Below are 27,019 nucleotides of genomic sequence, written 5' to 3' on the forward strand. Positions count from 1 at the left end.
ACCCACCTGGTTAGCGCTTAAAGGCATAACCACTGTCGAATCCCGTCGGCGCGACGAACTTCGGCGTTGGACGCTGCTGGTGTAGCAGGTCCACACGCCGGGCAAAAAAAACCCAACGCCCGTGGCATTGCCGCAGCGGAGAATGATCTTGCTGTACGCTTAGTTGTCGGCGCATTGCCAGCTCAGTGACGCTTCTGCGTCCTGGTGGTCTGTATCAGACGCCTCAGTCATGACGGTGGTGGGAACATGACTCACCAATGCTCCGTCATAGACCTGGACTGGTAGGTCCTTCTCAGCCTTGCCACACCAAAGTCCGGGCTGTGCCTTATGTTCGACACAGCCATATTGTTCATGGCGAGAGCTGCGAGCGACACCGCGGTGCGCGAGTTCATCGCGCCGAAACGTTCAGGGCTGTTGAGAACCATTGATACTTCCTTCACCGTACCAAAGGCTAGTCCACCAAGGATCAGTCCACGACCGCCACTCTGACATAGAGTGCAGTCGGGGTCGCTATGCCAAGCGACGTTCCGGCGGCGTAGCAGCGCCCCAGAACTTATCAAACGTTCAAGGGATACCGTACCCCCGTACACCGAGTGTACTACCAGCAGCCCATCACTGCCCTTCACCGGTTTGAGAGAACCACGTCTCTCTGGGCTATATCCCGTGGTGCGCACAACCTGCACACCCATCACGAAGGATTAGCGCGCTTCTGTAGGGCATACCGCCCCTACTGGTGGCCGGGGAGTCTTCGTCCACCTGGCCGTGGCCTGTGCCACCGGACTTGGGGTCCACGGGCTGTCTTCTTCCCGAGGACTAGCGAGGGACACACACGCTATTAGTGTCTATGTCCGCCGCATCCATAGCAGCGGACCAAGCTCTCGGCTGAGCTTCAGTCCATGGGTTCGGGCTCGGTGTACGCACCGGTATCAACGGGCTGCGTGAGAGCAGGAGCAACAGCGTCATTGCTGCGATGCTCCGCCTACCGAGGAACTCCATTCTCATCGTGGCGATGTTCCTCTTCCCGAGGAGTACCAGCCTGCTTGTGGCTGTACTCTTCTTAAAGGACGATTCGAATCGCCTCCTCCAGAGTTGTCGCTTGCACCCAGAATAGCTGGGTGTGAGCAGGACCGACCTTCAGGCCTTCCATGAAGACTGTTGTCTTAACGTCTTCAAACAGAGGATTCCCTGCCAGAAATGCCACCAACGTGCGCATCTCTTGCGCGTACTCCTGCAGCTCACGTGTACCTTGCTTACACGCGAGAAAGCGTGAGCGCTGGCGCAACTCGCTGTTCGCCGGTAGGAACGCGGCTCGAAGCTGCTCACACAGCTGAGCCCAGGATACAAAGCATCCAGGAGATGTCGTCGCCCTGGTGTATGCCCTTGCTTGGCACGTCCACCAAGGTTGGACAAGGCAAACGCCACCCGAACTGGCTCGTCTGTGATGATTATGACGATCTCCACCTCACGGACCCAGAAGTGACGGTTCTCTCCTTCCTACCCCTCAAACACGGGGACCTTCAGCCATACCGGCTTAGGCCTGGTTGCCTGAGGAGCGGCCATCGTGGCCTCCCGCGGACGTGAGCGATGAGACCACGCTCGTAGGTCCTAGCCGCGGTCACGCGTTCTTGTTGCTCGGCAGGCGTCGCCGCCGCCAAGCTGCGAAGGACATCTTGTCCAAAGATGCGTCCCAGCTTCCGAACAGACTCGTACTGTGAGTCGCTCAAGCGAGGAAACTCGCACGGTCCATCGTGGCTCAAACGTTGAGCGCACAGAGGATTCAGGCAGCTCAATCTACCCGCGATGGTGTTGGGTTGACTACGAGTGCTACCAAGTGTGACGGGGTCACACAGCACCTTGCACAGAGGAAGTGCTTAAGAGTGTCAACTACCCAAGTGAGCGTAAGCCCACGTGTATCCGGCCTCAAATGGAACGGTTTGCTACTTAGAAGAGTCGATTTAAGACTGGTGTATATATAAGTAAGATAAGCTTGGGTCTCATACAAACTAGAGGTTACCTATAGTAGAGCTAAGTAGTCATGCACTGACTGGTTCCGAGAGCACCTGGTACCGTGTACCAGGTGTCCACAAGAGTGATGGGTCACTCTTTATGTAACATGGGGCACACTGGATTGTACCCCGTTACAGCAGTTCTCAGACGATATAATGTTCTGGGTATGGCTGGAAGATTGCTGATAAAAAAACGTATTGTGCGCTCTACTCGAAATTGGCGCGCTTGTGCATTTGAATGGGTGGGTGGGGTGGGGGGGGGTAATTACGACGTGAAGGTTTGGATGGTACTTTTTTATTAAGCTATAAATTTATTGTGTCCAAATGGATTTCGCCGTATAATTCGAGGCGACATAGTATACTACTGGTTGCGCTTGGAGATGAATGTTCAATTCGACAGAGTAATACAAATTTTGAGGGAACGTTAATCCTGTACCGGGAGTGAATTGGAAAAAATGGCGTGAATCTGTAATAAAAGGCCCCAAAAAAAATCATGTTACGCGAGCTAAGCTTCCAGCACCAACTGGGAAGTGACGATCTGTCTTTTCGAATACACAATTGATACCCATTACTATACGCTTCCATCATATCAACCACCAGTGACTGCCTGGTTATGTCTTTCAATTATGTTACCCGAGCGAAGCGTCCAGCATCAACCGGGAACTATCGATCTGTCACTTCAAATACACAAGTAATATCCGTAATTATACGCTTACATCTTATCAATCACCGGGACTGCCTGGTCTTGGCGTGCAGCTTGCAAGCCAATGTTTAGTCGTGTTACACGAGCTAGCGTCCGTCAAGCGTCCGTCTTCTTGTCCTATCTCCGAGACCGCTGAGCAAATTCATCATGAGTGAGTTTTCGGTGACTTTAAAACTAAACGCCTCCTCAAACGCTAACTCAGTCAATTTTCTTTTAAACATGTAAATCCGATCGACAATTGTACTGATTTAGCAAAAATATTCTGGACTATAATCACAAAAGGACTCAGTTGGAAACGTGGAAGTTCTGGATTTTATCGCAAGCTACAGTAATTACTAAGTAATAATTACAACCGCTCCGTTTGATTTGATGTCGCTCGAAGGTTAGCCTAACGCACTTTGCTGGATACGCTTGATCGAGCTGGCTGTCCTCAGTTCAAGCGCTCGGAGAGCTCGCCGTCAGTCTGCGCAAGCGTCGAGGCGGCGGTAGAGACAGCAGCGCCGACAAGCGCTCTGTGTTGAATTGGCTTCGCAGCTTGAGTAGCGCAGAGCTGGCGTCAAGACGCTGCTGCACATGGCTGCGTGTTTTAGAGCTTCAGTAGGAGGTAATACGTGTGTACAGGAGTTTCAGCTATTGCCACATACGCTTAGTGACACTGGTAGCGTCCAGAATTAGCGCGTAGCAGCCAAGACGCCTCCCAGATCCGCTGCAAGGTGAGGAATACGAAGGATTGGGACTGTTTGGAGCAGTTTTGCTGAAATTTGTGATGATTTGCAGGGCGTTTGTGAAGCGACCAGTGGTGCGTACGAAAGATGGAGATATAGTGGGAAGTTTCCATGCTCAGGAGTATAAGGAAGGCAGCAAGAAGGTGCTGAGAGGCATGAGAGTGCTTAATACGCTGCAGTCGTGCAAAACGGTGGCTCTATCGATGGAGTTTTTATCCAAGAAGGAAGGAGATGTTTCTGTTGAGTTTGTACAGTTGATGGAAGTGATTTCCAAGGGTGGATTTCTGATGGAATGTCCGGAGGATGTTACGTTGAAGCGTGAGACAAAGGTGCTGCTTTGAGAGTGAAATAGATGACAAGAGGGGACACTGATACTAATTCTTGACTATCTTGTGTTGGTTGTGGCAGTGGCTTAAGGAGCAAGGACATTATTCATTACAAGCTCTGTTCATGAATGAAATTGTGGGTATTTCTTGCTGCTTTGAGAATTAATAATTTGGCTGAAGTTCTGACTTTTATTCTGCTATACGTTCTTCATCTGGAGCTCAATATTTGGGCATTTTGGAAGCAGTATAAGAAAGACGTGAGCGTGAAGATTCCTATGCAGGGGATCGCGTCTAAGTTTTATTTCGTGCGCGAGTGGGAGGCGGCAAGGGTGAGACAGAAAACTGAAGCGTTGAAAGTGTAGCGTGATAAGACGTTTTCGCACAATTGCGACCTGGAGAAGTCAATGCCGAGTAATTCTTCTGCAGTAGCCAAATGTTTCGGTCTTCATTAGCACGTAAACTCCCAGTCTAAGTTGTATAACCGCATTGTTTCTGCTAGTGATTCCTTGGTGGGTTTGAAATATTGAAGAAATTCCAGTGTCAGAGGTTCCATTAGATACAGTTGCTTCATCGTTTTCACTCGAGTCACCGCGACGTAGAAAGAGGTTTTTTGTGGATTACGACGTGTCGGATGCCGTAAGGGTCCAAGAACCATTCGATCAACTGTTAATCCTTGACACTTGTCACTAGTAAGGGAAAAAGCTGGTATGAGCGGGATTTGGGTGACTGTGGCGCTGATAGAGCGTGTAGTCATGTCAATTTTGACTCCTTTTTCCGTACGTAGTACCACAGGGACGATGCCGTCAGAAATCCCGGAAATATATCCGTATCGCGGTTTAACAATTTGATGTAGATATCTTCCGGCGGTAGCGAGTGAATTCTGTACACCAGACCGTCATGTGTTTCGGTCCGGGTAGTGTCGTTCGAAGAGCAATGGAAGTCAGCAACAAATCCAATTGAGCCGTTCGAGAGTTTCATGAATTGGAAAACGTTTTTAGTGCACTGTACGGGCATTCCTTTTGCTACAGAAAGTAATAGCGGCATATTTCCGGTTTTGGCGTCGCGAATCATTCGTAAACTCCGTTGTCGCTCTAGAGATAATTCAACTTTTCCTCGAGAAATGATTGCAGGGAATTGATGAATAATCTGGTTATTGGCTCGGCAGAATTGGACAACAGAGTCGGCGTTATACTCAGCTCGTATATAACAATTATGGGAGAAAAAGACGTGTGGCTCGGATCATTGTTCTTCCAGTTTTCAGTAAAACAAACATCATTGACATAATTGATGTCTTCTTCGCGATAATCCCCATATCTCCAGCGGTCGAGAATAGTGCTCCATTGGGGATGTGTACGATGCCGCATATTTTCTTCCAACATTACAACAGTTGTCACACTTTGATAGATAGTAATCCCACGAGTCCGTGCTAGGTATTCTTCAGTATCATTCCGGCAAGGTGGTGTTGCTATAAAAGCAGGATATCCTGCTATCGGAAGTTGTTGAAGCCAGTCGCCAACTAGTATGAAATCAATACCGCCAAACGTTTATCAGGCTGATTCAGAAGAAGTCGGAGCTCGGTGTCAATCATTCCTAGGAACTTCACATCTGTAGTTGAAATTTCGTCCACTATCAGTAGTCGTAATTGAGCAAAACGCTCACGTTGCTCCAGACTCGGCTGCGTACGCTTTTGTTTTGGCTTCAATCCCCATCCAAACATCTTATGAATAGTTTGTTCTCCAGCGGCTTCGGCTGCGACACCTTGATAAGCAACAGTAGCAACTGCATAAGGATATCCCCAACTCTTGGCAAGTGCTTGCAATGCATGAATAACAGCACTCTTTCTTGATCCTGGTTTTCCACCGAGAAAAGCTCGTAGCGGTTGCTGTCCGGGCTGATTGCGAAAAGACTGAATTAATTTTTTTCCAGCAAGAACGAAAGCTTTGTGCTGCTTCCGATTCAGATTAAAATGACGAGATGTGTCCCGAAGGGAGCTATTTGGTTGAAGCTAAACTCGGTTGTTAACGTCAGCTGGGGCTTCCTACTCTGGCGAATCTTCAGCACTAGCATCATACATCACTCTTGTTGGGCACAATATGGGGTCTGGCCGTAATGCCGAGTGCGGACTTAAAGTAATTTTGCTGTATACAGTTTCCATACGACCGATTTTCTCTCGGAGCGAAGATATGGGCACATACGGCAAAATGAGTCTTCGTAGTGCAGGAGTACCAGATCGGGAAGCAAGGAATGTTGTTTGCTTGCACTTGGTTAAATCAAATATGTTAGTCGTAGTCACCAGATGTTTCGAGAAACAAACGATTTCATCTTCAGTATCATTATCAAAGTCAGGATCTGGACAAACATCCAAAGTCGAGTTTTCATCGGAAGAACATTGTTCATGTCTATGAACGTCGTGATCGCCTGCTATTTTGTGTAGCTGGCGGGCTTCATAAAGTCACTGTTGTGGTTTGAGAATGCTTTCGCCTTCACAGCTGCGTCCCAGTTCCACCAGCGCTCGAAGACTGCGTTTATTGAGGTGAAATTTGCTCCAAAGTCTGCACGATCTCGAAAGGGTCTGAATAAAATGAGCATTTTTGTTTTGAGCTGTGCTCGATCATCATCCGATAAACCAGGATCTCGGAAATCCGGCAGTCGAGGTCCGATAATTACAGGAGTTACTGAATGATCTCGACGATGCAGAGAATGTGTTTTCAATTGAGGATGTCCTTGTTTAAGCTTGAGGCCAGTCTTGTTCCGTTGTTTCTTCCAAGCTGACGTAAATTCCATAACCGAGGTCAAAGCTAGTTCTTCTAATCGATATACGTAATCAAGATATGAGCTGGAAGGTTTATACTCGATCCCATCTTCGCTTTCCGCCAGTATAATTTCTGTTCTTTAACAACCAAAAAGAGCGGTGGAGAACGAATTTAGGAAGATTTTTCCAAAGGAAGCGGAAGCGTAAAATGTCGAACCGCGTAGCAGGTATAAACTAGCCATCGGAGCAGCAATTTCATGGGCGTTGGATAATGAGCAGCACATTGACTGCATTCGACGACGACCAGCTTGAATATTATCCAAACTGGGGTCGGAGTTTGCTGTAGATCTATCGAAGGGTCCAATATGTAGCGCCAAAGGGTTTTCAACATCCTTTTGGTCCTTCGTCGAATACTTCATCATATAAAATGCGACGTGTGGGCCTATAGGTATCATTACAGATAAGCACTAGTCAAAAAGAGGAATTCTTGAGAGGGAGCGTACCTTCACAGGCATATAGAACCTTGAGGTCGTGATTCGATTTTATCACTTCGTTCACTACAGGAATGTATGGGTTCAGGTACTCGCTTCCTGTCGTTCTTCTCATCTCCAGCGATCCTACGTCGGTCCAATTTGTACTAGGACAGGTCGTTTTTGGGAAAAACATTCTACAGCTCTTTCCAGCAGGAGTTCGCTTGGACGTTTTGAAACACGACTTGCTGTGAAACCAATGATAATTTTAATATGTGAGAAGAGCTTGAGTAGAATTGACGGCCGGCAATGAATCGCGATCTACTGTGCGTGGTAACGGTTGTGGTATTGCCAGCCGGGTAAATTCAGCTGCAGAATTTTGATCGGTCTGGTTCTCGGTCAATTTCGAGATACATTTTCGTACGAGTTCGTCAGATCCATACGTAGTATTGCAAGATTGACACTTGGAAGGTGAGGGACGCGTAGACCCTTTGAAAGGCACTTTGAATGCTTGTTGGCTAACAGGCACGGGACATATAGCCTTTTCACGACAGTGAGGGCAGCAATCAGTCGAAATTGGGTAACTTGCTTGAAGAATAGAGTTCACGTAACTCAGTAACTTTAGTTGGAAGTTGTCACTGCTCCGAAGACGTTTATATTCCTCCAGCGTTTTGGGCATACCACGAATCCAAACCATGATATGCGCGTGAAGTGATCCTGTAGAACTCTGAGACTACGTGGAGGCAAAAAAAGCTTCTGTAGTACCAAAAAGCCCTCCCCGTCCTCTCGGACGTTGCAGGACTTGGTCCCAGTCAAATATAACGTCGATAATAATTTCCATAATGTGATGAAAGTATCTGTTCACAACATAATAACCATCAATGTTGTGTTGTGCATTAGTGACTGTAATGCTTACCTTGCGCAGGCAACAGGGTTTTGAGTGGCAATCATTCCTAGGCGACCTCGGGAAAATTTCATTTGACGGTTCAAAGTGCTGTGAACCGCATCCAGTAGTTCTGTCTCCATGTCTCCAGATAAATTTGCGACCCGGAACGTGAGCGAGCTATCCGGTGATACGGTAAAGAACAGCGACGGTTCTCTAAACGTCAGCTGCATTGCGAACAAATTCGTTCTTGCTTCTGCCCTTTCGTCATTAGACCCCCAGAAAGATCTCATACCCGTGGAAATGCTAGAATACAAGTCGGCAACATGTCGATTTATGTCAGACTGAGTGGGCAGTGCTCGATTTTCAGCTAATGCGTTCAGTCGTTCTGTTTGGTATTGAATGTGACTATTCAGTTCTTCGCGCGTCACAGCAGCAGCACTAATTGACACTCCTGGAGCTAGTTTAGCTTGAATCGATTTAGCTTGTATAGCTCGGTGACGTGCGATCACATCAAATCCAACTAGGGCAAATGACGGATGCTTTACGTGCTTCCTCGTAGATAAACGTAAGCAGTAGCGAATAAATTCGTGTAATCCGATCTTGATCTTCCGTGGTTCATTCAATCCCTCTCGACCATAAGGAAATAGCTCACAGAACGACAGCGACCAAAATGCTGGGTCAAAGTTAGGAAGAATGTCTGAAGAACGAAATACAACGACGTCTCGTGCGTTGATGGCCTGTCGAATTACCTTCAAGTCGTCTGGACAGGAAAAATCTCTTACCAACGCCGTGGAAGCTTGTTCGTAGTGTTCATCCTGTACTTCAACATTGCAGTGTGCTGGGACTGGGGCGTTATGACGCCAAGTGGCTTTGTCCAATCCGTCACCACTAGAATCGTGTTGACGGTCGGTTGTCCGATCCAAAATCACAGTTGTTGAATAAGAAGCCCTGCCAGCCTCAGAGCGCTGCTCGACATTATTATAAAGGCGGTTATTCGCGAGATACCATGCAAGTTGTCCACGCAGTCGCTCCGGCCTCGCCTCGTATTTTTTCATTGTTCGCAGCTTTTGCTCTTCCGTCAGCGCACCAGCCATTGTAACTTCTATAATTCCTTGTGATACTATTTCGTTTGGTCACAAGTGAGCAGGTGTAGATGGATCGGCGCGAAAGTAGTAAATGTGAGAGCGTAAAGTTCTGTGTTTTCCACCCCGAACCACTTCCAAAAGCCGCGTAGGCTGAGCCAAATTCGGCATCCCATTTTCTGTTGCGGTTGTGTTGTGGTATCTTGACGGTAAAGCTCCAATGAAAAGTCTATTAGCAATTGAGAACTTTGGGGGGCTTTTAAGCCTTTTCTGCGTAGGGATTGACGGCATGCCTTGCAAATCTGAAGACGAACAACTCCAGCCGTCTTTTCCATTCCACGTCGTGATAACAAGATTCCTTCGAACGGCTCATATAAGTCCTTTACATTGTAGTACGCACGAAGAGAGTCCGGAAGGTTCGCTGGGGATTGGAGTCGCTTTATCAATGCATCCACTAGTACGGGCGAACGTGCGACAGACGTAACAGTAACTTCGGCTGCAATGTGCAGACAATCACATACGCTGCAGACTTGTTCTCCCATACTCTCGTTAGAGAGCCTTAGCGCGCATTCACTATGTACACGATTGAGAACTTCATGTGATATAGGGCCCATACCATCAGTTTGCCGAGAATTCCGATGCTTTCGCTCTCGGCGAGGTTGCCTCGCATTATTCAGCTCTGCTTCCGATACAGCTCGGTACTTCTCTCTGGTCATTTTTCTGTTGCGTTCAACGGTATTCTCCTTAGGAGACATGGTGCAAATCCGATCGAAAGAAACTTTGTATATGAATCGAGCTGTTTTCATTATACCAATATTTCGAGAACTATTTTAAACCAAATGTGATGTACAAAATTGTGCACACATAAACATTTAGTTTGGCATTCAAAATTGACAGAAGTTTTACTTGCATTATCCCACCAGCTACCGTAGTCCCACTATGTACTTCTTCGCAGTTCCTAAGCTATTACGGTATGCTCCTACTAGCTTCGTTTTCAATATGTCCTACTTTGTTATCACTACTTCTGCATCACCCCAGTTTTGCTTCGGGAGCTGCGCCATCATGGATCGTTTTATGGAGCAGCACCGTTCTCCTGCACACCAAGTCCGATAAGGTGAGTATCGTCGATCACATCGATGTCTTCGCGGTGGCAGGACCCGCACAGAACCCCGTTCCAGAGATCCACATTCTCAATCGCGCGCAGTCGCAGGAGATTTCCAACCACGAAACGCGCATCGTCAAGGTTTCCGCTCCAAACCGTCACACGGAATGTAAATCGTTGCTGCGAAGCGTGTGTAAGCGTGGTTAGCGTCGACGAAGCCGTTCGAAAGTCCACGAGTGAGCAGGCATCTATCAGATTGAGATGGACGCCACGAGAGAAGGAGCATTTACCATTCTGACGGAAGACTCCACAAACAGTTCCCGCTCTCCCTACACGCTGCCGAATATCTGGAACAGAGATAATAGTTGTTTCTTTCTGCTCGCTCGCGCGAGCTTGCTGCAGCTGTTGAATAAGTGACATGGATTTCGGAACCTTTAGTGAGTGGGAGACTTTAGTGGTAAAATAAACACTAGTTGCATTTTTAAATCATTGAGCTGATTTGAACGGCATCACTGAAGCCAAGAAGGACACAGCATCGACCGGCTGACACAAGACAAAAACTAGAGCGACCGCACGACAGGGAAAGTATCAGGCATGCACTCGCAGGCGGACATGATCAATGTGCCCTTGGATCGTAAATCCACAGTGAAAGTTACGACGAGTGACCACAACGAATACCTGCGACGTTGTGTTTGAGCATGTCACAATTGGGACGGTAACGTAAGACTTAACTGTGGAAAGTATGTTGGTTAACTAAATGAAAAAAATTAAAAGCAATAGGTGTAGGCAATATCTAAGGGGGTTGGATCTATAACAAAAGGAAGACAGCTTGAAGGGCGTTCGAGTGGGAAAGGTTGTGGCTGCGACGGTGGTGATTCTGGTCGTAATGACCACAAAAGGAAGAAAGTTTGTAGGGCGTTCGAGTGGGAAAGGTTGTGGCTGCGACGGTGGTGCTTTTGCCCTTGTGGTATGTGGCAGTTGGAAAGTATTGAGGCTGGTCGTAATGACCACAAAAGGAAGAAAGTTTGTAGGGCGTTCGAGTGGGAAAGGTTGTGGCTGCGACGGTGGTGCTTTTGCCCTTGTGGGATGTGGCTGTTGGAAAGTATTGAAGCTGGTCGTAATGACCACAAAAGGAAGAAAGCTTGTAGGGCGTTCGAGTGGGAAAGGTTGTGGCTGCGACGGTGGTGCTTTTGCCCTTGTGGTATGAGGCAGTTGGAAAGTATTGAGGCTGGTCGTAATGACCACAAAAGGAAGAAAGCTTGTAGGGCGTTCGAGTGGGAAAGGTTGTGGCTGCGACGGTGGTGCTTTTGCCCTTGTGGGATGTGGCTGTTGGAAAGTATTGAAGCTGGTCGTAATGACCACAAAAGGAAGAAAGCTTGTAGGACGTTCGAGTGGGAAAGGTTGTGGCTGCGACGGTGGTGCTTTTGCCCTTGTGGTATGAGGCTGGTCGTCATGTCGCCCGTAGGTAGTAATTCGTTCCTGTATGATTATATCATTGTCAGAGTGCTGGTCGTCATGTCGCCCGTAAATGACTCAAGCAACATGCATTGGATATTAATAACATATGCACGGTGATTAATATTGACAAGTGATTTAAACCTTTCTATAAATTATTTCATATTAAATAATACAGTTTATATGTTCTCGTAGTGATTTGTACCTCCGGTTGTATCGCCCCAACTACCCTGGATAAAATCCAGAGAACTCGAAACACCAGTAATGTATATTAAGATACTATTTTGAGAAGTGTACTGTGTTAATAAAATGTGATTTCAACAAACACAGTGTCAAAGCGACAGAGCAACATCACTTCCTCTCCCTGCTACTATTTTAAAAACGAATCACAGCTCATTAAATTAGAGTTTGCCAAGGCCAGACAAGTCAGTCCAAATAATATTATCGCTCCTGAGCTTTATACAACCATGCAGAACGACCAGATCAACGAATTCAAGAGTGCTGTCGAATATATCGATGCAAATGGTGCTTCGTATTCACGTGCTTCCACTTCATATAAGGTGTCAAGAAGCTGTCTTTATTGAAGAGCTTCGGGCGAGGTCGCACTAGACGCCAAACCGGGTCGCTCAACAACACTCTCTCAGGACATGGAGGAAGGCATCGTAAAAGTTGTCCTGTTTTGATCACGTGGTAAGATTTGCATGACGGACAACGAGATCCGTATCATGGCTTGTGAAGCTGCAAAAAGTAGCGGTATTATGGTGAGTGATACATTCCCAAATTCGAGGAGGCCACTTAAATTGGATCGGCAGCATGGCGATAAGCTAACTCGCAAACGGCCCAGATATTAGATATCAAGCGCTGCAATTTGTTTACTGAAGAGCGAATTAGGTCGTTTTACGAGGAGCTATGGAGATCAATGCAGGAACTGGGTTGCCCTGCCAGGAAACGGCGACGAAACAGGGTACTGTTCTCAAGGACGCAACGCGCCTCGGGTTATTTGTGCGAATGAAAGAGGAGGAACATTATGCGATCACAAAAATATGTCTGTGATGGCGTGTGTTAGCGCATCAGGTAGTCAGGTCCCACCAGTGCTTAATTTTGCAGAGAAACGTCGCCAGCCAGACTGGATGATAGGAGCTCTGGACGGCTCGGTGTGGGTCATGTTTACGTGTGTCAAAGAAGCCACCAGTAATGAGAATTGACACGACATAGATACCTACGCTGTAGAGAACAGCGGCCCTGAGCCGACGAGCAAGGCAGATGAATTTTAGAAATCTAAATGGGCTATAAGCAAAATTGCAGAAGTCGAGTGTGAGTACAGAGCATGAGGACTCGTCGAGTGTTGAACAGCAGGACGTGGAGAAGTCCGGTGACTCTCATGTTGCACACGAGAAAGGGCCGGAGCCGGTGAAGGCGACAAAGGGATGTAAGTGCAAGGTGTAAAAGAAAAGCGTGGAGGAAGACACTGAAATCGCAATCCAGAAGCCTCCAATCGAGCCATTTCTAAAGCGACTGAGAAGGCAAACGTGCAACTAAGCGATTACGTGGTGGGCCAAATCATGACGCACGGCTTGGGGTGTGAACATTCCTACAGCCTACAAGCTGGCACGGAAAAGTAAGTTTGGTCCCCAGTGGCAGGTGCTGATGCTGGTGGAAGAAGCGTCGTTGAAGAAGCACAAGATCTGGCGACTTTACCCGCAGCGAAAGGCGAAAGGTGTCAAGGCGATTACATTTTGATGGGTTTTGGCGGTGAAACGAGGTTAGTGTGGCCGCGTCAAGCGGGTCCAAGCCCGCCTTGTCATCCACGGAATCAAGCAGCAATTCGACATAAACTACAGCGAAACATATGGACCTGTGATTCGCTATGAGACTATTCGTGCCGCCATATACTTTGTTGTGCAGCGAGGATGGGAGATCCTCCAGTACGATGTGAAGACGGCGTTTCTGTACGGAGATCTCGACGAGATGATATACATGGGTTTCCAAGTGGATAGACCGAGTACTGTATGCGAGCTTTGAAGAGACGCCTCCAAATATTATAACTTCGCCCCCGGTGTGGTCTATTGAGTACTAGTACTGAACAAATCTCACGAGAGCGAAAAAATGCACAATGAAGGCGAGTCTTCGTGAATGATGGAGATGATTCTTGGAATTTTTTTAAGAAGCTACTTGTTCATAAAATGTTGCTACTGGATAAAGGCAAGCGCTTATATTTTAAACACTAGCACGGATTCATTAAACTCCGTTTTAGGTGAGCTGAGAGAGGCTACATCACCCCTCCTTTTACAACCTAATCCTGCCTGGTGGTTTGGGCATGTCTTAACTAGCTAAGCCCAGAACTGTGTTGGTGCTCTCTAGATCATGCATGGCGCCACTTTGATAAGGTTGTCACCAGTGCTGGTGGATTTCAAGATTTGCGCGACGTGACATCCCATCCCCTTCTAAATTTATGCTGCGCGTAGTGGTAATAAAAGGTTCCTGGTTTCGTGCCTTTGAGTTGATTGGTGCCCCAGCATATAACATTCTACAAGTTGTCGTTTCGTGCCTCTTTTCTTGGCCATATTGTTTTTTAAGATTCTCCTATCTTTTCTAGGCTTTAGAGTAGCTAATAATAGTAATCACGGTAAGAAAGTAAGTAAGTAGCATTATCCAATAAAATTAAACTTTCTTGCTTGATCCGTGAGGACCCCATTTTGTGTGGCGCGGCAGGCGTCTTCGTCTCAGACAAACTGTCTACCAGTGAGCCACACACTTATAGCGTGCTACATCATTGGAGTGGTTGGAGGATGTTATGATAGCCAACGAGCTAAAGAGCGACACTGACGGCTGCGACGAGGAAGCCATGGAAGCAAAAGCAAGCCCCTGCTCATCTCCAGCTGGAGTTGTTCCTGTATTCACGAGCGTAGAACTTGGACTTCACACTCGTCGTGTAGTCCTTGAAGTTTGTGCCAAGGAAACTTATAAGAGCATATTCCTCCGACTCAGACCAGTGTTTGTTTCCCATGTTGACAAAGGAGCTGTGCTTGTTGCTGTGTTGGTCAACGCCATTCAATGCACCATTGATTTTCTGCCAATAGAGCCATACCTATTACTTCTCGAAATAACCAATAAAGCGCTGCACTGGTCTTCCTTTCAAACTTTCCTCTTTTTAAAGGAAAGTTTTAGCAGGTTTGAAGGTTTGCTTTGATTGAGTGACAATTCTTTTATATTACTTACTTTCCAACCGTGATAACCACTAATGTATGACATTCGCTTCCTATCCTTCCAGGTATCTCACATGTCAGTACAACATTTACATTAATTTTATATTAATACTGTACTCTAAAAACAATTACCTTAAAATAGGGAGGATTACAAAAATAACACCTGGGAACCTGTCATTCCGAGGGTGGAATTAATATGAATTCGCTGCTGCAGGGTCTAAAGTTTGTGAAGCGTTCAGAGGGCGATGAGAAGACGCCGAAGCGCGAGAAGAAGGATAAAAGCAAGAAGAAAAAGAAAGAGAGCAAATATAGCAAGAAGAAGCACAAGAGCAAACACAGAGACGCGAGCAGTAGCGAAAAAGACGACGACGAAGAGCGAAAGCAGACTACTGCAGTATTGCGGGACGAATGGATGTCCATGTCCTTCATGAGGACCGAAGCCGACCCAGTCGAGCCAATTAAAACAACCAACGAGCTTCAGGCTGAAGCCAAGCAGAAAAAGATCCAGGAGGAGATCGACGCCGGCATGAGGGAGCCGGTAACAGGAATGGTCTATGGTCTGTATGACCCCAAGAATCCTGACGCTGCGCCTACCGTATCTAGTAAACTAGTCCAAGGAGAAGAAGAGAAAGATACAGAGATGAAGACAGAAAAAGACGAAGAGATGCCGATGTTTGGAGACGGAGGGGCGAGCTGGCGAGCCAAGATGTTGAAACGAGCGGAGGATAAGGCACGAGCCTCTGGCGTCGCATTGGAGGAGGTTGTAGGCGAGAGATTTGGGTCAGTTAATGCACTGAAGGAGCGTGCGAGAGGCTCAGCTAGAGAGAATGCCCATTTACAGTACAGAAGACATGGGATTGACGACGAGGAGAGGGAGACTGGGCGGAAGCGACGGACGTTGGAGATCGGACGTGATGCCAAGGATAAAACGTTGCTGTCGAAGTATTCGAAGAGAGTGCAGCGGTCGGTGACGCAACATGTGGAGGCAGACAGCAGACGAGAAGGAGACCGAGGGCATCCGCACCGTCGAGACAACCAAGAGGAGGACGAAGAACCGATCGACTACGACAAATTACCTGATTTTGAAGAACGTGGCTCTAGATTGAATCGTGAAGATAGATGCCGTGGTAGTCGAACGCGCAGTTACGACGACAGAAGCTCTAGAAGACAGAAGCATGGGCGCAGTCGTAGTCGCAGCAGAGAGCGATCAGACCGCTCGAAACGCTCGCGAAGATCAGATCGACAGTCTCGCTCTCGATCCCGACACCGTTCTCGCTCGCCAACGGGTCGCGATAAGCCTCGCCGTGATCAGCAGGACAGCAGCAACTCATCGAAGCCCGAAAAACGCTCGCCACCTGCTGCAACCACGCACACGGCTCCACCTCCTCGTGTAGTCGATGAAGCTAAAGTCGCGGCGGACAAGCTTGAAGCGGAGAAACGCAATGCATTCCTCTACGGCAGCCAGAAGCCTACCGCTCCCATGGTAGCAGATACGATGCCTTTGAATGGTCCAGAACAGACTACGTCGCCTGTCACGACAGCGATGATCTCGCCTACAGAGTCTTCTCTGTTGGTACAAAGCGGGGCTGGTAAATTGGATGATAAAGCCGAGCTCAACAAGCTGGCAGCTAAGGCCTTGCGGGCTCAGATGATGGGCAAGACGACGCTATTCCGCAAGTTGACGGAGCAGCTCAACGAGTTGGAAGCCAAACTGGAGCGTGAGAAGACTGCTGCTGCCGTGCCACACTACGACGCGATCACTGGTGCCTTGCCACCATTAGAGCAAGAAGACATGCGCTACGGGTCCCGGAAGGGCAAAAAGAAAAATGCAGACCTTACGGATATCAGTGGCCCAGAACTGGCAGCGTCACTAGAAGAACTTGTGCGTGAAGAACGGATGACAAGTACAAAGATTGGCCAAGGTAATATGGACTCTATCCACGCACGGAATATACTTCGACTGGGGTCGCGCTACAAGGGGACAGAAGTGAACGCCCAGAACCTCTCGAGCGGCTTTGACGAAGAAGATCAAGTGGACACGAAGATGCTGCAAGAGCCTGGTTCGAACCTCACACGAAGGGCTCAATCCCAGCGCGGACACGCCATCGCCATCAATGACAGTAAGCGATGGGATGAGCGAACGCAGAAGTGTCAGTTGTGTATGAAGAGCGCCGCCTTCAAGAAGCACTTGATGCTGTCTCTAGGCGAATTTACCTATCTAGCCATGCCCAACCGCCCTCGCTTGCATCCTGGACACTGCGTGATTGTTCCAATCGAACATTCGTGCTCTGCTGTTCAAGCGGATGAACAAGTAGGCGAAGAGATCTCACGTTTCCAGAGTGCACTTACGGCTATGTGCGACAAGCAGTACGGTATGAGTATGGTCTTTATTGAGCAGACGAGTGCTCCTCATCGCAAGCGACATACTTTGATCGAGTGTATCCCTGTGGACTCCGAGTTGGCGCTGGACACGCCGTTGTACTTTAAACAAGAGCTGATGCAGGCAGATGGGGAGTGGAGCACACACAAGCCGATTATTGACACTAGCAGAGCGGGGATTAAGAGTCACATTCCACCCACGTTCCCGTACTTTCACATCCAGTGGCGTACGCCAGAAGGACGAGGAGGATATGCCCATGTGATCGAGGATGAAGGCACATTCCCGCGTGATTTCGGCGTGAATGTTGTGGCTGGCATGCTTGACGTGACGCCTCCCAAGTATGGACGACGTGAAGGTAATCGTCGCTCGGTTGAGGATGAAAAGCGCGATGTGCTGGCGTTTCTGGAGAACTGGGAGGCGTTCGACTGGACCCAAGCGCTTGATGGCGGAGAAATCACACCGCAGACCTGAGAACAGGACGAGACAAATCCTCTTTATTGTGGTCGGACATGCAATATGCCGGGCCATTCTGTGACTAGCACATTTTACTCAGAATTTACAATGACAGGCCAAGTCTGGGTTCAAATGTCGGCTGTGGGGATGGTCGCTTGGTAATTGATAGGCGACGCTGTGTGCGAGATATTTGTCATGACTGTGTGGTCGGGGTAGTTGGTGTCAGGAATGTACTCGTACGCTGCCCACAAAGATCAGGAAAAGGCAACATCAGCAGCTAAATGCAGCAATAGAAAAAAGAAAGACAAGTACCTGCGTAAGTGTCGATGACGTCTTCCTTGGACTTCACTACTACGGTGGTAACGACACACTGCACTGTGAATATCACGGCGTGAAGTCCAGACGCCATAAATGCTGCGGTCCTCCGTCGTGGATTGTTGTGTGCCTCGAGTCCCTACCAGCAGCACTTCCATGTCAGAATGCAGTGTGCTTTTACTTAACTTCAAAAGAACGCTCAGGTACCCAATAGAGAGACCCCTGGAACGATAGCACTAGCACGAGCGACGATGCTCCAACTAGAAATCCAATCTACACAGCAACAATTAATGGTCATCAGCCAACGTACTCTATCTTTTTCAATACAAAATAGCAGCTTTGTGTTCCAAAAACTCACAGAAAACGCTGAAGGCGTCTTGCTCAGGATGACGATGGCCACGAACGTGAAGACCACATAGACACCAGCAGTGACTGCAGCATCGAATCCTACATACGGAGTCTCCATCAGGAACATGGTGGCCAGTAACAGTGCGCAGGACAGGATCTACCGCAATTAGGGACGTCAGTGTGGTCTCTCCCGCCTAGACTTTGAAGCATTCCCAGCAAAGCACCGGTGCCACCGGCGGTGGGGGTGCAAACTCGTGCAATAGAAAGTCACGTGTTTGTACGTGCCGATTAGAAAGGGTGGAAACGCACCATATTGCCAGAAAGCGCCGCATTAAGCAGCTTGCGGCGAGTCTCGAGCATCGCTGTGCTGAAAATGTAATGTTGGGTTTGCGATAATATAGTAGTACTATGTAGTATTTATGAGAATCAGAAACGCACTATACTACTTTCGACAACGAACCAGAATGAAAGGGGTTGCTGCAAACTTTATAATACTCAAGGCAAGGACCAGCCAGTGAGATGGTTTTCTCGTTTTGCTGAGGAATACATGTGATGATCTGTAACTCAGTGTAACAGGGTACGTAACCCTAAGTGTACCCCTAGTTACATGAAGTGTGACACGTCACACCTCAGAAGTATGACACGTCATACTTCGGGATATGTGGTACAAGGTACCAAGGTCGCCCAAAGCCAGCCATTGGCTGATAACGTTGCTTTTTTATAGGTGACTTATAGTTTGTATTTAGCCCAAGCTTTATCTACCTATAATAAACTCAGCTTACATTCTACCTTAAATAGGTCACTTCGCTCCCTTTCGACAAAAGGGGACCTGTGAACTGCCGTTCACTGAGAGTGTGTATACTCTCGGAAGATAACTTCCTCTAGCGCAAGGTGCTGTGTGACCCCGTCACACTTGGTAGCACTTGTAGTCAATCCACGCCACCGCGGGTAGACTACCTGGACCTCTCCGAAGTTCGTTGCCATGGATAGGAGCGACTTCTCCCATATGAACGACTCTCAGTTCGAGTCGGTTCGGAAGATGGCAAGCATCTTCGGAATGGAGGTCCTGCAGAGCCTGGTGGTGTCAACACCGTACGAGCAGGGGCTCATCGCGCATGTGCGGGATAGCCTGCAGGCTCCGGCGGCGGAAGCCAATCCGCCTCACCCGAAGCCAATACGGCTGAAGTTTAAGCCGTATGAAGGGAAGGAAGGCGAGAACCTCACTTTTGGGTCCAAAAAGTAGAGCTCGCGATGGACGCGGCTCTGATCTCGACCGAGCAGCTTCGTGTTGCTTTTGTACTCTCCAACCTTAGCGGCCGTGCTAAGAGTTGGGTGTACACACGGGAAGCAACATCCCCTGGATGTTTCACATCCTGGGCTCAGCTGTGCGAACAGCTCCGAGCCGCGTTCCTCCCGGCGAACTACGAGTACCGCCAGCGTTCGCGCTTCCTCTCGTGCACACAAGGGAGACGTGAGCTGCACGAGTACGTGCACGCGATGCGGGAGCTTATGGCATCCCTAGTGGGAAACCCACTCAACGAACACATCAAGATGACTGTGTTCATGGACGGCCTTCGAGTGGGCCCCGCACGCACTCAGCTGTTCCGGGTGCAGTCAAGCACCTTTGAAGAGGCGATTCAAGCGGCTCTTCAGGAAGAGTACAGCCAACGTCAGGCGCGTACGCCGGTCTCAGCGTGGCCCGGGGGGTCCCTTGTCAACTCCCGGTCGAACGAGCCCCAACGGACCAGTTCCCATGGAACTCGGGTCCGCCGAACTGTGTGACATCCGCTGCTTCGCCTGCGGGAAGATGGTCCCCTACAAGCGCGACTATCCCGCGGAAAGACTCCGCAGACGGTCTTTCCTCAAGCCCGTCCTCAAGGGTCACTGGCAGAAGCCAGGATCCCGAGGACAGGGGAACGCTGGGAACCAGTAGGGGTGGGGCGCCCTACTGGGGAAGAGCTAGGTCTTCGTGATGGGTGCGCGGGTGGTGCGTACCACGGGGACTTAGCCCCTGAGAGTCTTCGCACTCTCGCGTCGGCGAAGAGCAGCGGCGGGCTGCTCGTAGTACACAAATTTGTACGGGGATACGATCACCCCTTTAGAATCTTGATCGATTCTGGGGCGTCGAAGAATTTCGCACGCCTCCAGACGGTTGCTCGTAATAGCAACAAGTTGTTCGATGCTTTGAGAGAAAGCAAGGGCAACGGGACGATGTCAGTGCGACTGGCCGACGGGAAGGTCGTCACTGTCCCCAACGTCTAAGTGGATCTGGCTGTCAAGTTTGAAGACTTTGACAGCCTCGAACAGTTCGCTGTTCTCGATATGGATCCCTATGATATGATCCTGGGCATGCCCTGGCTTGAGAAGCACGAGCCCTGGGTCGACTGGCGAGGCAAGACAATCGGTGCCAGCTGCCCTGCGCAGTCCGACAGAGCATTGGTGAGTCATGTTACCACCTCTGTCAGGACCCAGGGCTCCCGCAAGGGCTGCCAGGGTACCAAAGCACCCGGCAGATGCTTGGGAGTCGTCGACGTATATGACGACTCCAAGGATGTTTTGATGGTGGCAGCGCCCAGAAGAGGCGCTGGCCAAGTAGGTAACTTAGGTCCACAGGCGGAGTGTCACACTACTCGAGGTACGCTGCGTGTATTGTGCCTACTTAAAACCCACTACTTCGGCTTACACGTTAGCGCACGTGTATGAAGAAGCGTAACTTGCGTTTCACTTAGATGAGCTATACTTTCGTCCGAAAGTATATATTTACTTCAATAGGAAAGCAAAGCCGATTTCTGATAAAATGAGAACTGTTTATGTGTTTGTTTGGCTTTTCCTTCTAATCTAATATAGTGGTTAAATGCTTTCTCAGAAATAAGCGACTGTATCTGACAAGGAGTCACTATCCCAGATTAGTGACAACACCCGGTGGTTAGGGAGGATCTGGATTGCCCGGCATAGATCCACGCTGCTCGAAGTGAATTGGGCCAAGGTAAAGCGGCATCCTATATGGATCGACGATGGATCTGGTATGGATAACATACGGGGAGGCAGGATCCACCCTCGCCCAATTACACCTAGGGGATATCGGATATACCATGCGGGTGGATCGAGATGGGATCCTATCGAGGGAAGACGGTAGATGTCATTTGAAGGTGGATCTGATATCAGCTACAAACGAGAAGGCAAAATCCATCGCTATATATATCAGATCCTACTCTTCCAAGTCCAGATCCAAGGGGTTGATGATCCCACATCGAGTGACCCGGATCCAGTATATGGAGATGGTGGATGCAACGGATCTCGAGTTTTCGTAGAGCCATGGAAATCACAAACAGTCGTAAGACAATGTTGGAAGATTGGAGCGCTCAGATCCATGATGAGCGTACACTTGCATTGAGGCGGATCAAGGTGACCTGGATCCAGAATAGTGTACCCATAAAATTGCGACCACAATGATTACGCCATGGATCTGGTGGATCTGATGCTAATACAGGTGGGATGATGGACCAAGGAGAAAAAATGGACATGCAGCTGAGCCCGGTAGGGGATTTAGCAGGTAAAAAACAGGAATCCAGGCAGGTATAGGCTTAACTATGAATCAGACTTCAATTTGCACAGTATCACGCAAGTGCCCTCATAAATCGGAACTACATTGGCCGTACAAGCTCGGTGAAGGTTGAGAATTGCGAATCTAGTGTTGGTAGTGATAGCTGGATAGTACATTGGCCAGATCCTACAACCTAGTGAGCTTTCCTTTACACGTGCAGATCTAACCGAACTTACTACTTGGCTCTCAACTCTCCAGATCCCGTCACAGGAGGCGGCAAGTACGACGCAAAGGAAAACAAAGGCAAAGGAACACACCCGCAAGGCAGCCCTACGGCAAGATCCCATATCTAGGACCTGGATCCACCAAGCTCGAATATTCGCTTGGGATCCAGAAACAACTACGAACGCAGAGTGGAGATCTTACCACTACTGCTCCACCCCATCCCCACGTCTCGCCAAGTTACTCAAGCTTCACCACTTGAACGCTTCGGAAGTTACCGAGAGAGCAAGATCCCGCCCTACCGACGGGTACACAAGGTGAGTCAAACGTTCAACAGATCACGGATCATCGGGCGACCCCCTCCGTTAGTCGGTGTCTGGGCGCATTTGGTAAGTTGGATCCGGCAATCTCGCAGATTTTGCTCATCCTGCTACACCACAAGATTCTAAATGAAAGGTATTATTAATAAATGGCTGACAGAATTCCTATTATTCTAACTGGTTAGCGATATTGACTTTCAACCAATGAATGACACTCCGTCGCCGCGAAGAAAGTATCGCCTTCCTTTGTATTTTTGTGCGCGAAGGGTACGACCCTTTGAGAATGCTGCGCACTTTACAAACACGATACGTAGTGTACATCCAGCGAACTGGGACCCTAATTTGTGATCGTTTTAGCGCGGGGCGGTGGGGGGGGGATAAGAGCACCGAAGCACGGTAGAGCACTGAGCTAGACTGTGTACACGATAGAATGGATGCTAAAGCACGGATGTACACGAAATCACGGAAGGTCACGGTCCGCGAAAGAGAAGATGGAGAAATACAGGCCATGAGATATTCTACTAACACAAACCACGGATCAGCATGCAGCCGTGAAAACACGGAACAACACGAAATGACGGAAGCGGATGAAAGCTAAAATAGTGACACCTCAACATGCTGAAACGCATATGCCACAGAAGAGCAGGCACGCTCGAAGCCACGGTATCACACGTAAATGTGAGCGTGCACGGAAAGGAATTCTCCCATAACACCTCGGTAGAGCACGGAGCACAGTGGGCGGACCAAACACGAGGCCACGAGGGACCATAAACGGGAAATCACCGATCATTGGAACAACGATACTAAGGTCGATCCAGAGCTCGCCAGGCCACGGAGCACGACACTACGGTAGAAAACGATGTCACATATGACAAACTAGCCACTAGACGACGGAGATCTCCTGCGGAAAGCATTAGGCTACACCGCCGAACAAGATACCACGCTAGAACATGATATCACAGGCGGCAGATATAAGCTGTGAGACCACGATAGCACAGACTACAGAACCGCACCACCACATCCCGATAGCACGGTACACGGAGCCACGCCATGAGAACACGATACATGGGCGACAAACCGACACAGCTGCGTGGGGGCACCAAAACCACGGAGGAGAACATATCGGCGGGGGCTCCGGCGCTAGGACGCCATGGGTCACATGGACCACAAAACATGCGGAACCCGTGTAAACTTGTGGCAAGACGCATCTAGCTCGAAGCTACAAAGGAGAGCGTTACGAAGTAAGAGCAGGAAACTAAAATATAGAATACATATCCACTAAGCAGTGTTCCACTAATGAATGGGGAGCTGCGAAGCCAAGGTGAACACGGAAGAAGACGGGTTACAAAGAGCCCCGAACTCAACATGTCGTACGGAGCAATGGAACAGTACAAAACCACGTTATTCTACACCGCCACATGATGCTACGGAATGAGAAGTGATTCAGATACACGAAGCCGCAATGTACTTGAGTGGACGAACGCTCACGCTGCCTTGAAGTAGAAGGCTGTCACCTAAAACACGCTGCACCACGGAGTACTTACAATCGCTGCCACCGCATCTCCAATTAATCATGCCACCTCTGCCGCGTAGCGGCACCAACCGGCTAGTCCTAAACTTCAACGCCGGTACGGTGTCTGTCTGTCCGTCACATGAAACGCTCAGATTGCTTTAGCTTTATACTTGGCTGTTGAGTGGAGCGAAGGCGACTCCGGTAGGATTATATTAAACGTGCTACCGAGTGCAGCGATGCGGCCCAAGACGACATCTGGTACGACCTTGCGGGGCCCAAATACACGCCCCAGCCCCAGCTTACCAACTATTCGTGCGAAGCGGAGGCGTGACATGATTATTAACATGCATGCTCCACCGCCGCGAAGCAGCAGTGCCAGCCTAGTTTACAATTCGAAGATGGCACTTCCTGCCATTTCATTTACTTTAAACTCTAGCCCTAGCAAAAAATGCACAGTTTTTTGTGATAAGATCAAACCTTAGGATAGTGATTTGACACTGAATTTGAGGCCTTTTCAGTCACTATAAAGGCCAACCTTATTAGCCAACTGTCGTTGAAGAGGTTTCAAATGTCAAAAAGTACTTCGAAGAAGCAGAAAACTGGATATGTATGATTAAAAAGATGTGATGCACTGACCTTATATGGTGCAATAGTGTCGTATACCGGTAGTACATACGTGTAATGAAAAGTTTCAAGCCGAGCAGACAACGCTTCTGGAACAATCTACATGTATCTCTTCGTGGGATAAGGATCCCTAGTTCTGGCGCTTACAGCAACAATTCAAAGACTTCAGACTTTATTCCGGTAGTGTACTTAACTACATGTTTACATGCCTAAAGCGTGGTTTAGACTATGCATGTTACATCAGCCGTGGCCCATGGTTCCATCGATAAATCATTTCTGGAGGACTTGCTTTGCAGACAAATTTAACATAACCGAAGGCTTGGTGGTAGACGCGGCTTGAATATTCAACATGCAACGCCATTCGCACCTGTAGTGCCTTTATAGCTTACTGGCAAGGAGTGTGACAGTGTTTCAGGAGCTTTCGCTGTTGTACGTGAATTTGCTTAATGGCAACGGCTGTCGATGATGGTCCGCGCTGCCTCAGAGTTTTCAGGCTTGACCAATGTCGTACTAACAGTTCATAGCGTACATCAGCAGCCTCTCTGAGAGTCCCACCTCGCGGTTTTTTATATTCAAGCCAGCCTGTGATTCGCCAATTTTTGTGATTTGCAGTTTACGTTTTTGATTCAACACTGTTGTCCCTGATACCAAGGCGTCGCTCGAGAAAGCGTCTGCCGGGCGAGATTACGCGCTCGAAGAGTTCGTGCGTATAACTCAATTGCGCGACGAAATCCAAGCGAAGCTGGCGGACAGCGAACTCCGGCGGGACAAGGTGGCTACCGAGTGGGCGGATGCCATGCGGACGCAAACGGAACTGGAATCCAAACTTCGCCGCACGAGTACGTGGATCCTTTTTTGTCCCTTGCTAGTAACTCCATATTCACTTGTTATGTCAATCCAGGTGACAAATTGAAAGAAGCCGATGCAACCACCGCGAAACGCCAGGATCAACTCGCCGCAGCCCAAACTCAGCAGCAACAGCTGGTCCTAAAGCGCGATCGTGGCTTATCGGAGCGGGATCTGGCACGTCGACGACTGGCGCTGGTGACAGCCGCCGTTTCGGATCCCCTTCCTCCTTTGTCGGGACCCTCTCGTGCTGCCAGCGTCTCTGCTCCTCCTCCGTTTGTAAGTGGGGCGGATCCGTCGGCTGCGAAACACCCGCGTAGTGCATCTCCCGCTCCTAGCGCCGGATACCCCCGTCTTTTGACCAAAAGCAGAATCACCACGTTTTTTGTCATTTGATAGACAGTGTATCTTACCACACCCTTACACCATATTAGTGGCGATGCGTGCTCAAAAATTTAAATTACTATTAATAAGGGTTACTTTTAATAAGCTGGTTAGCGAAACTTGCAATAGTCATGATACATGTACTTCATGCGGATTCAGTGTGCAACACTACGTACCTCTATTATTAAAATACCGTAGACTCTACGACGTAGAGGTAGAGTCTACGCGACGATTCTACTGTACCAGCTGCCCACGAATTCACTTCTGACGGTCAGACTCCGAGAGCGGAAATCTCGATTGGAGCAACAGACCACGCCCAATCCCAAGTCTTATCTTGCTGTCGATCAATCGTAACACCTTCCTTATTTTTAGTTCATGTTTACTAGCTTTTAGTATTAACCCCTTGAACCCGAGAGCCTGGACCTTACAAAATAAGGCCAGTTTCTTAACGTGGACCATACAAGTTAAAAATTATTACATTTGGTTTTTGTATTGGTCGTTACAAACTCCAGCTCAAATAGGGGTAGGTGACGATTCCATGCTTTCCCGACAGATACTACACATCAACATAGAAGATACAGATAGAAAGTGCGTGCAGATCAAACCAGCAAATTACATATGATTGTTTATAGGTGGACGTCTCCCACCGCACAAATTTGCGGCTCACTTCTGGATTTCCCCTCTCGAGCGAAGAACCCCACATCCCCAAAATGGCATTCCGGGTGCGATGGCGTGAAATGGAAAAGGATGGCTGGACCTCAAAAAAACCATCAGGCCTTTCGGTCGACTTTATCTACCTAAAGCCTGGAAAGACGATCAAGGATGTCGAAGGAGAGGACGTGTTTATTGGAGAGGAGGCCCTGATGAAGTACCTGGACAAGATCGACCTAAGTTGCTCTATATATTCTGTTGGATGTCTTTGATCTGTTCTGACTGTGCTAAGTGAGCAGCGGCTCTTCGAGCAAAGAAGCAGGCAAGACGTGATGGATCTGCGAATGCTGGACGTCGAAGCGCTGCGAAAGCTGCCAAACCTTTGACAGCGAAGCGTACGTGTACTGTGAGCTGTATGATACACGTTTACGTTTTGCTAATCGTGTATGTTGAAAGTTAGATTCGAATCCTTCTCCATCCGATGGCAGTCCCCCGTTACATTCACCCGCACCCGCTCAACGGCAACTTCTCGAGACCACCCCAGCTCGTCTATGTGCCGAAAGTCCGTCACACAAGACCCCACCATCGTCTTCCGGTACACCACCGGATCTTGCTTCACGTCCACCAAAGAGCCCACTACAAGCTGATTTACCCAAGGCCACAGCTCTTTCTCCCAGCGGCAAGAGTGAACATCCCATCGAAAGCC

General features: G+C 48.7%; 3 protein-coding genes across 3 annotated transcripts; 2 read left to right on the forward strand and 1 right to left on the reverse strand.

Moving 5' to 3' along the window:
* Window positions 1–2,856: 2,856 nt before the first annotated feature.
* PITG_00368 (uncharacterized protein) lies at window positions 2,857–4,637 on the forward strand (the record flags this gene model as incomplete). The annotated part of the gene is made up of 6 exons (XM_002908928.1): window positions 2,857–2,860; window positions 3,395–3,422; window positions 3,487–3,763; window positions 3,843–3,896; window positions 3,979–4,089; window positions 4,614–4,637. The coding sequence occupies 6 exons, from the start codon at window positions 2,857–2,859 to the stop codon at window positions 4,635–4,637; spliced, it is 498 nt and encodes a 165-aa protein (XP_002908974.1).
* A 10,488-nt stretch (window positions 4,638–15,125) lies between these two features.
* Window positions 15,126–17,564, forward strand: PITG_00369 (uncharacterized protein; the record flags this gene model as incomplete). Its single annotated transcript, XM_002908929.1, has 4 exons — window positions 15,126–15,323; window positions 15,378–15,804; window positions 16,108–16,237; window positions 16,295–17,564. 4 exons carry the CDS (start codon window positions 15,126–15,128, stop codon window positions 17,562–17,564), a joined length of 2,025 nt encoding a protein of 674 aa, XP_002908975.1.
* Window positions 17,565–17,610: 46 nt separating this feature from the next.
* Window positions 17,611–18,574, reverse strand: PITG_00370 (uncharacterized protein; the record flags this gene model as incomplete). Its single annotated transcript, XM_002908930.1, has 5 exons — window positions 17,611–17,787; window positions 17,859–18,000; window positions 18,069–18,134; window positions 18,220–18,366; window positions 18,519–18,574. 5 exons carry the CDS (start codon window positions 18,567–18,569, stop codon window positions 17,675–17,677), a joined length of 519 nt encoding a protein of 172 aa, XP_002908976.1.
* Window positions 18,575–27,019: the final 8,445 nt, after the last annotated feature.

The sequence above is a fragment of the Phytophthora infestans genome, genomic scaffold, assembly GCF_000142945.1.
Source record: "Phytophthora infestans T30-4 supercont1.1 genomic scaffold, whole genome shotgun sequence".
Classification (NCBI taxonomy): domain Eukaryota; phylum Oomycota; class Peronosporomycetes; order Peronosporales; family Peronosporaceae; genus Phytophthora; species Phytophthora infestans.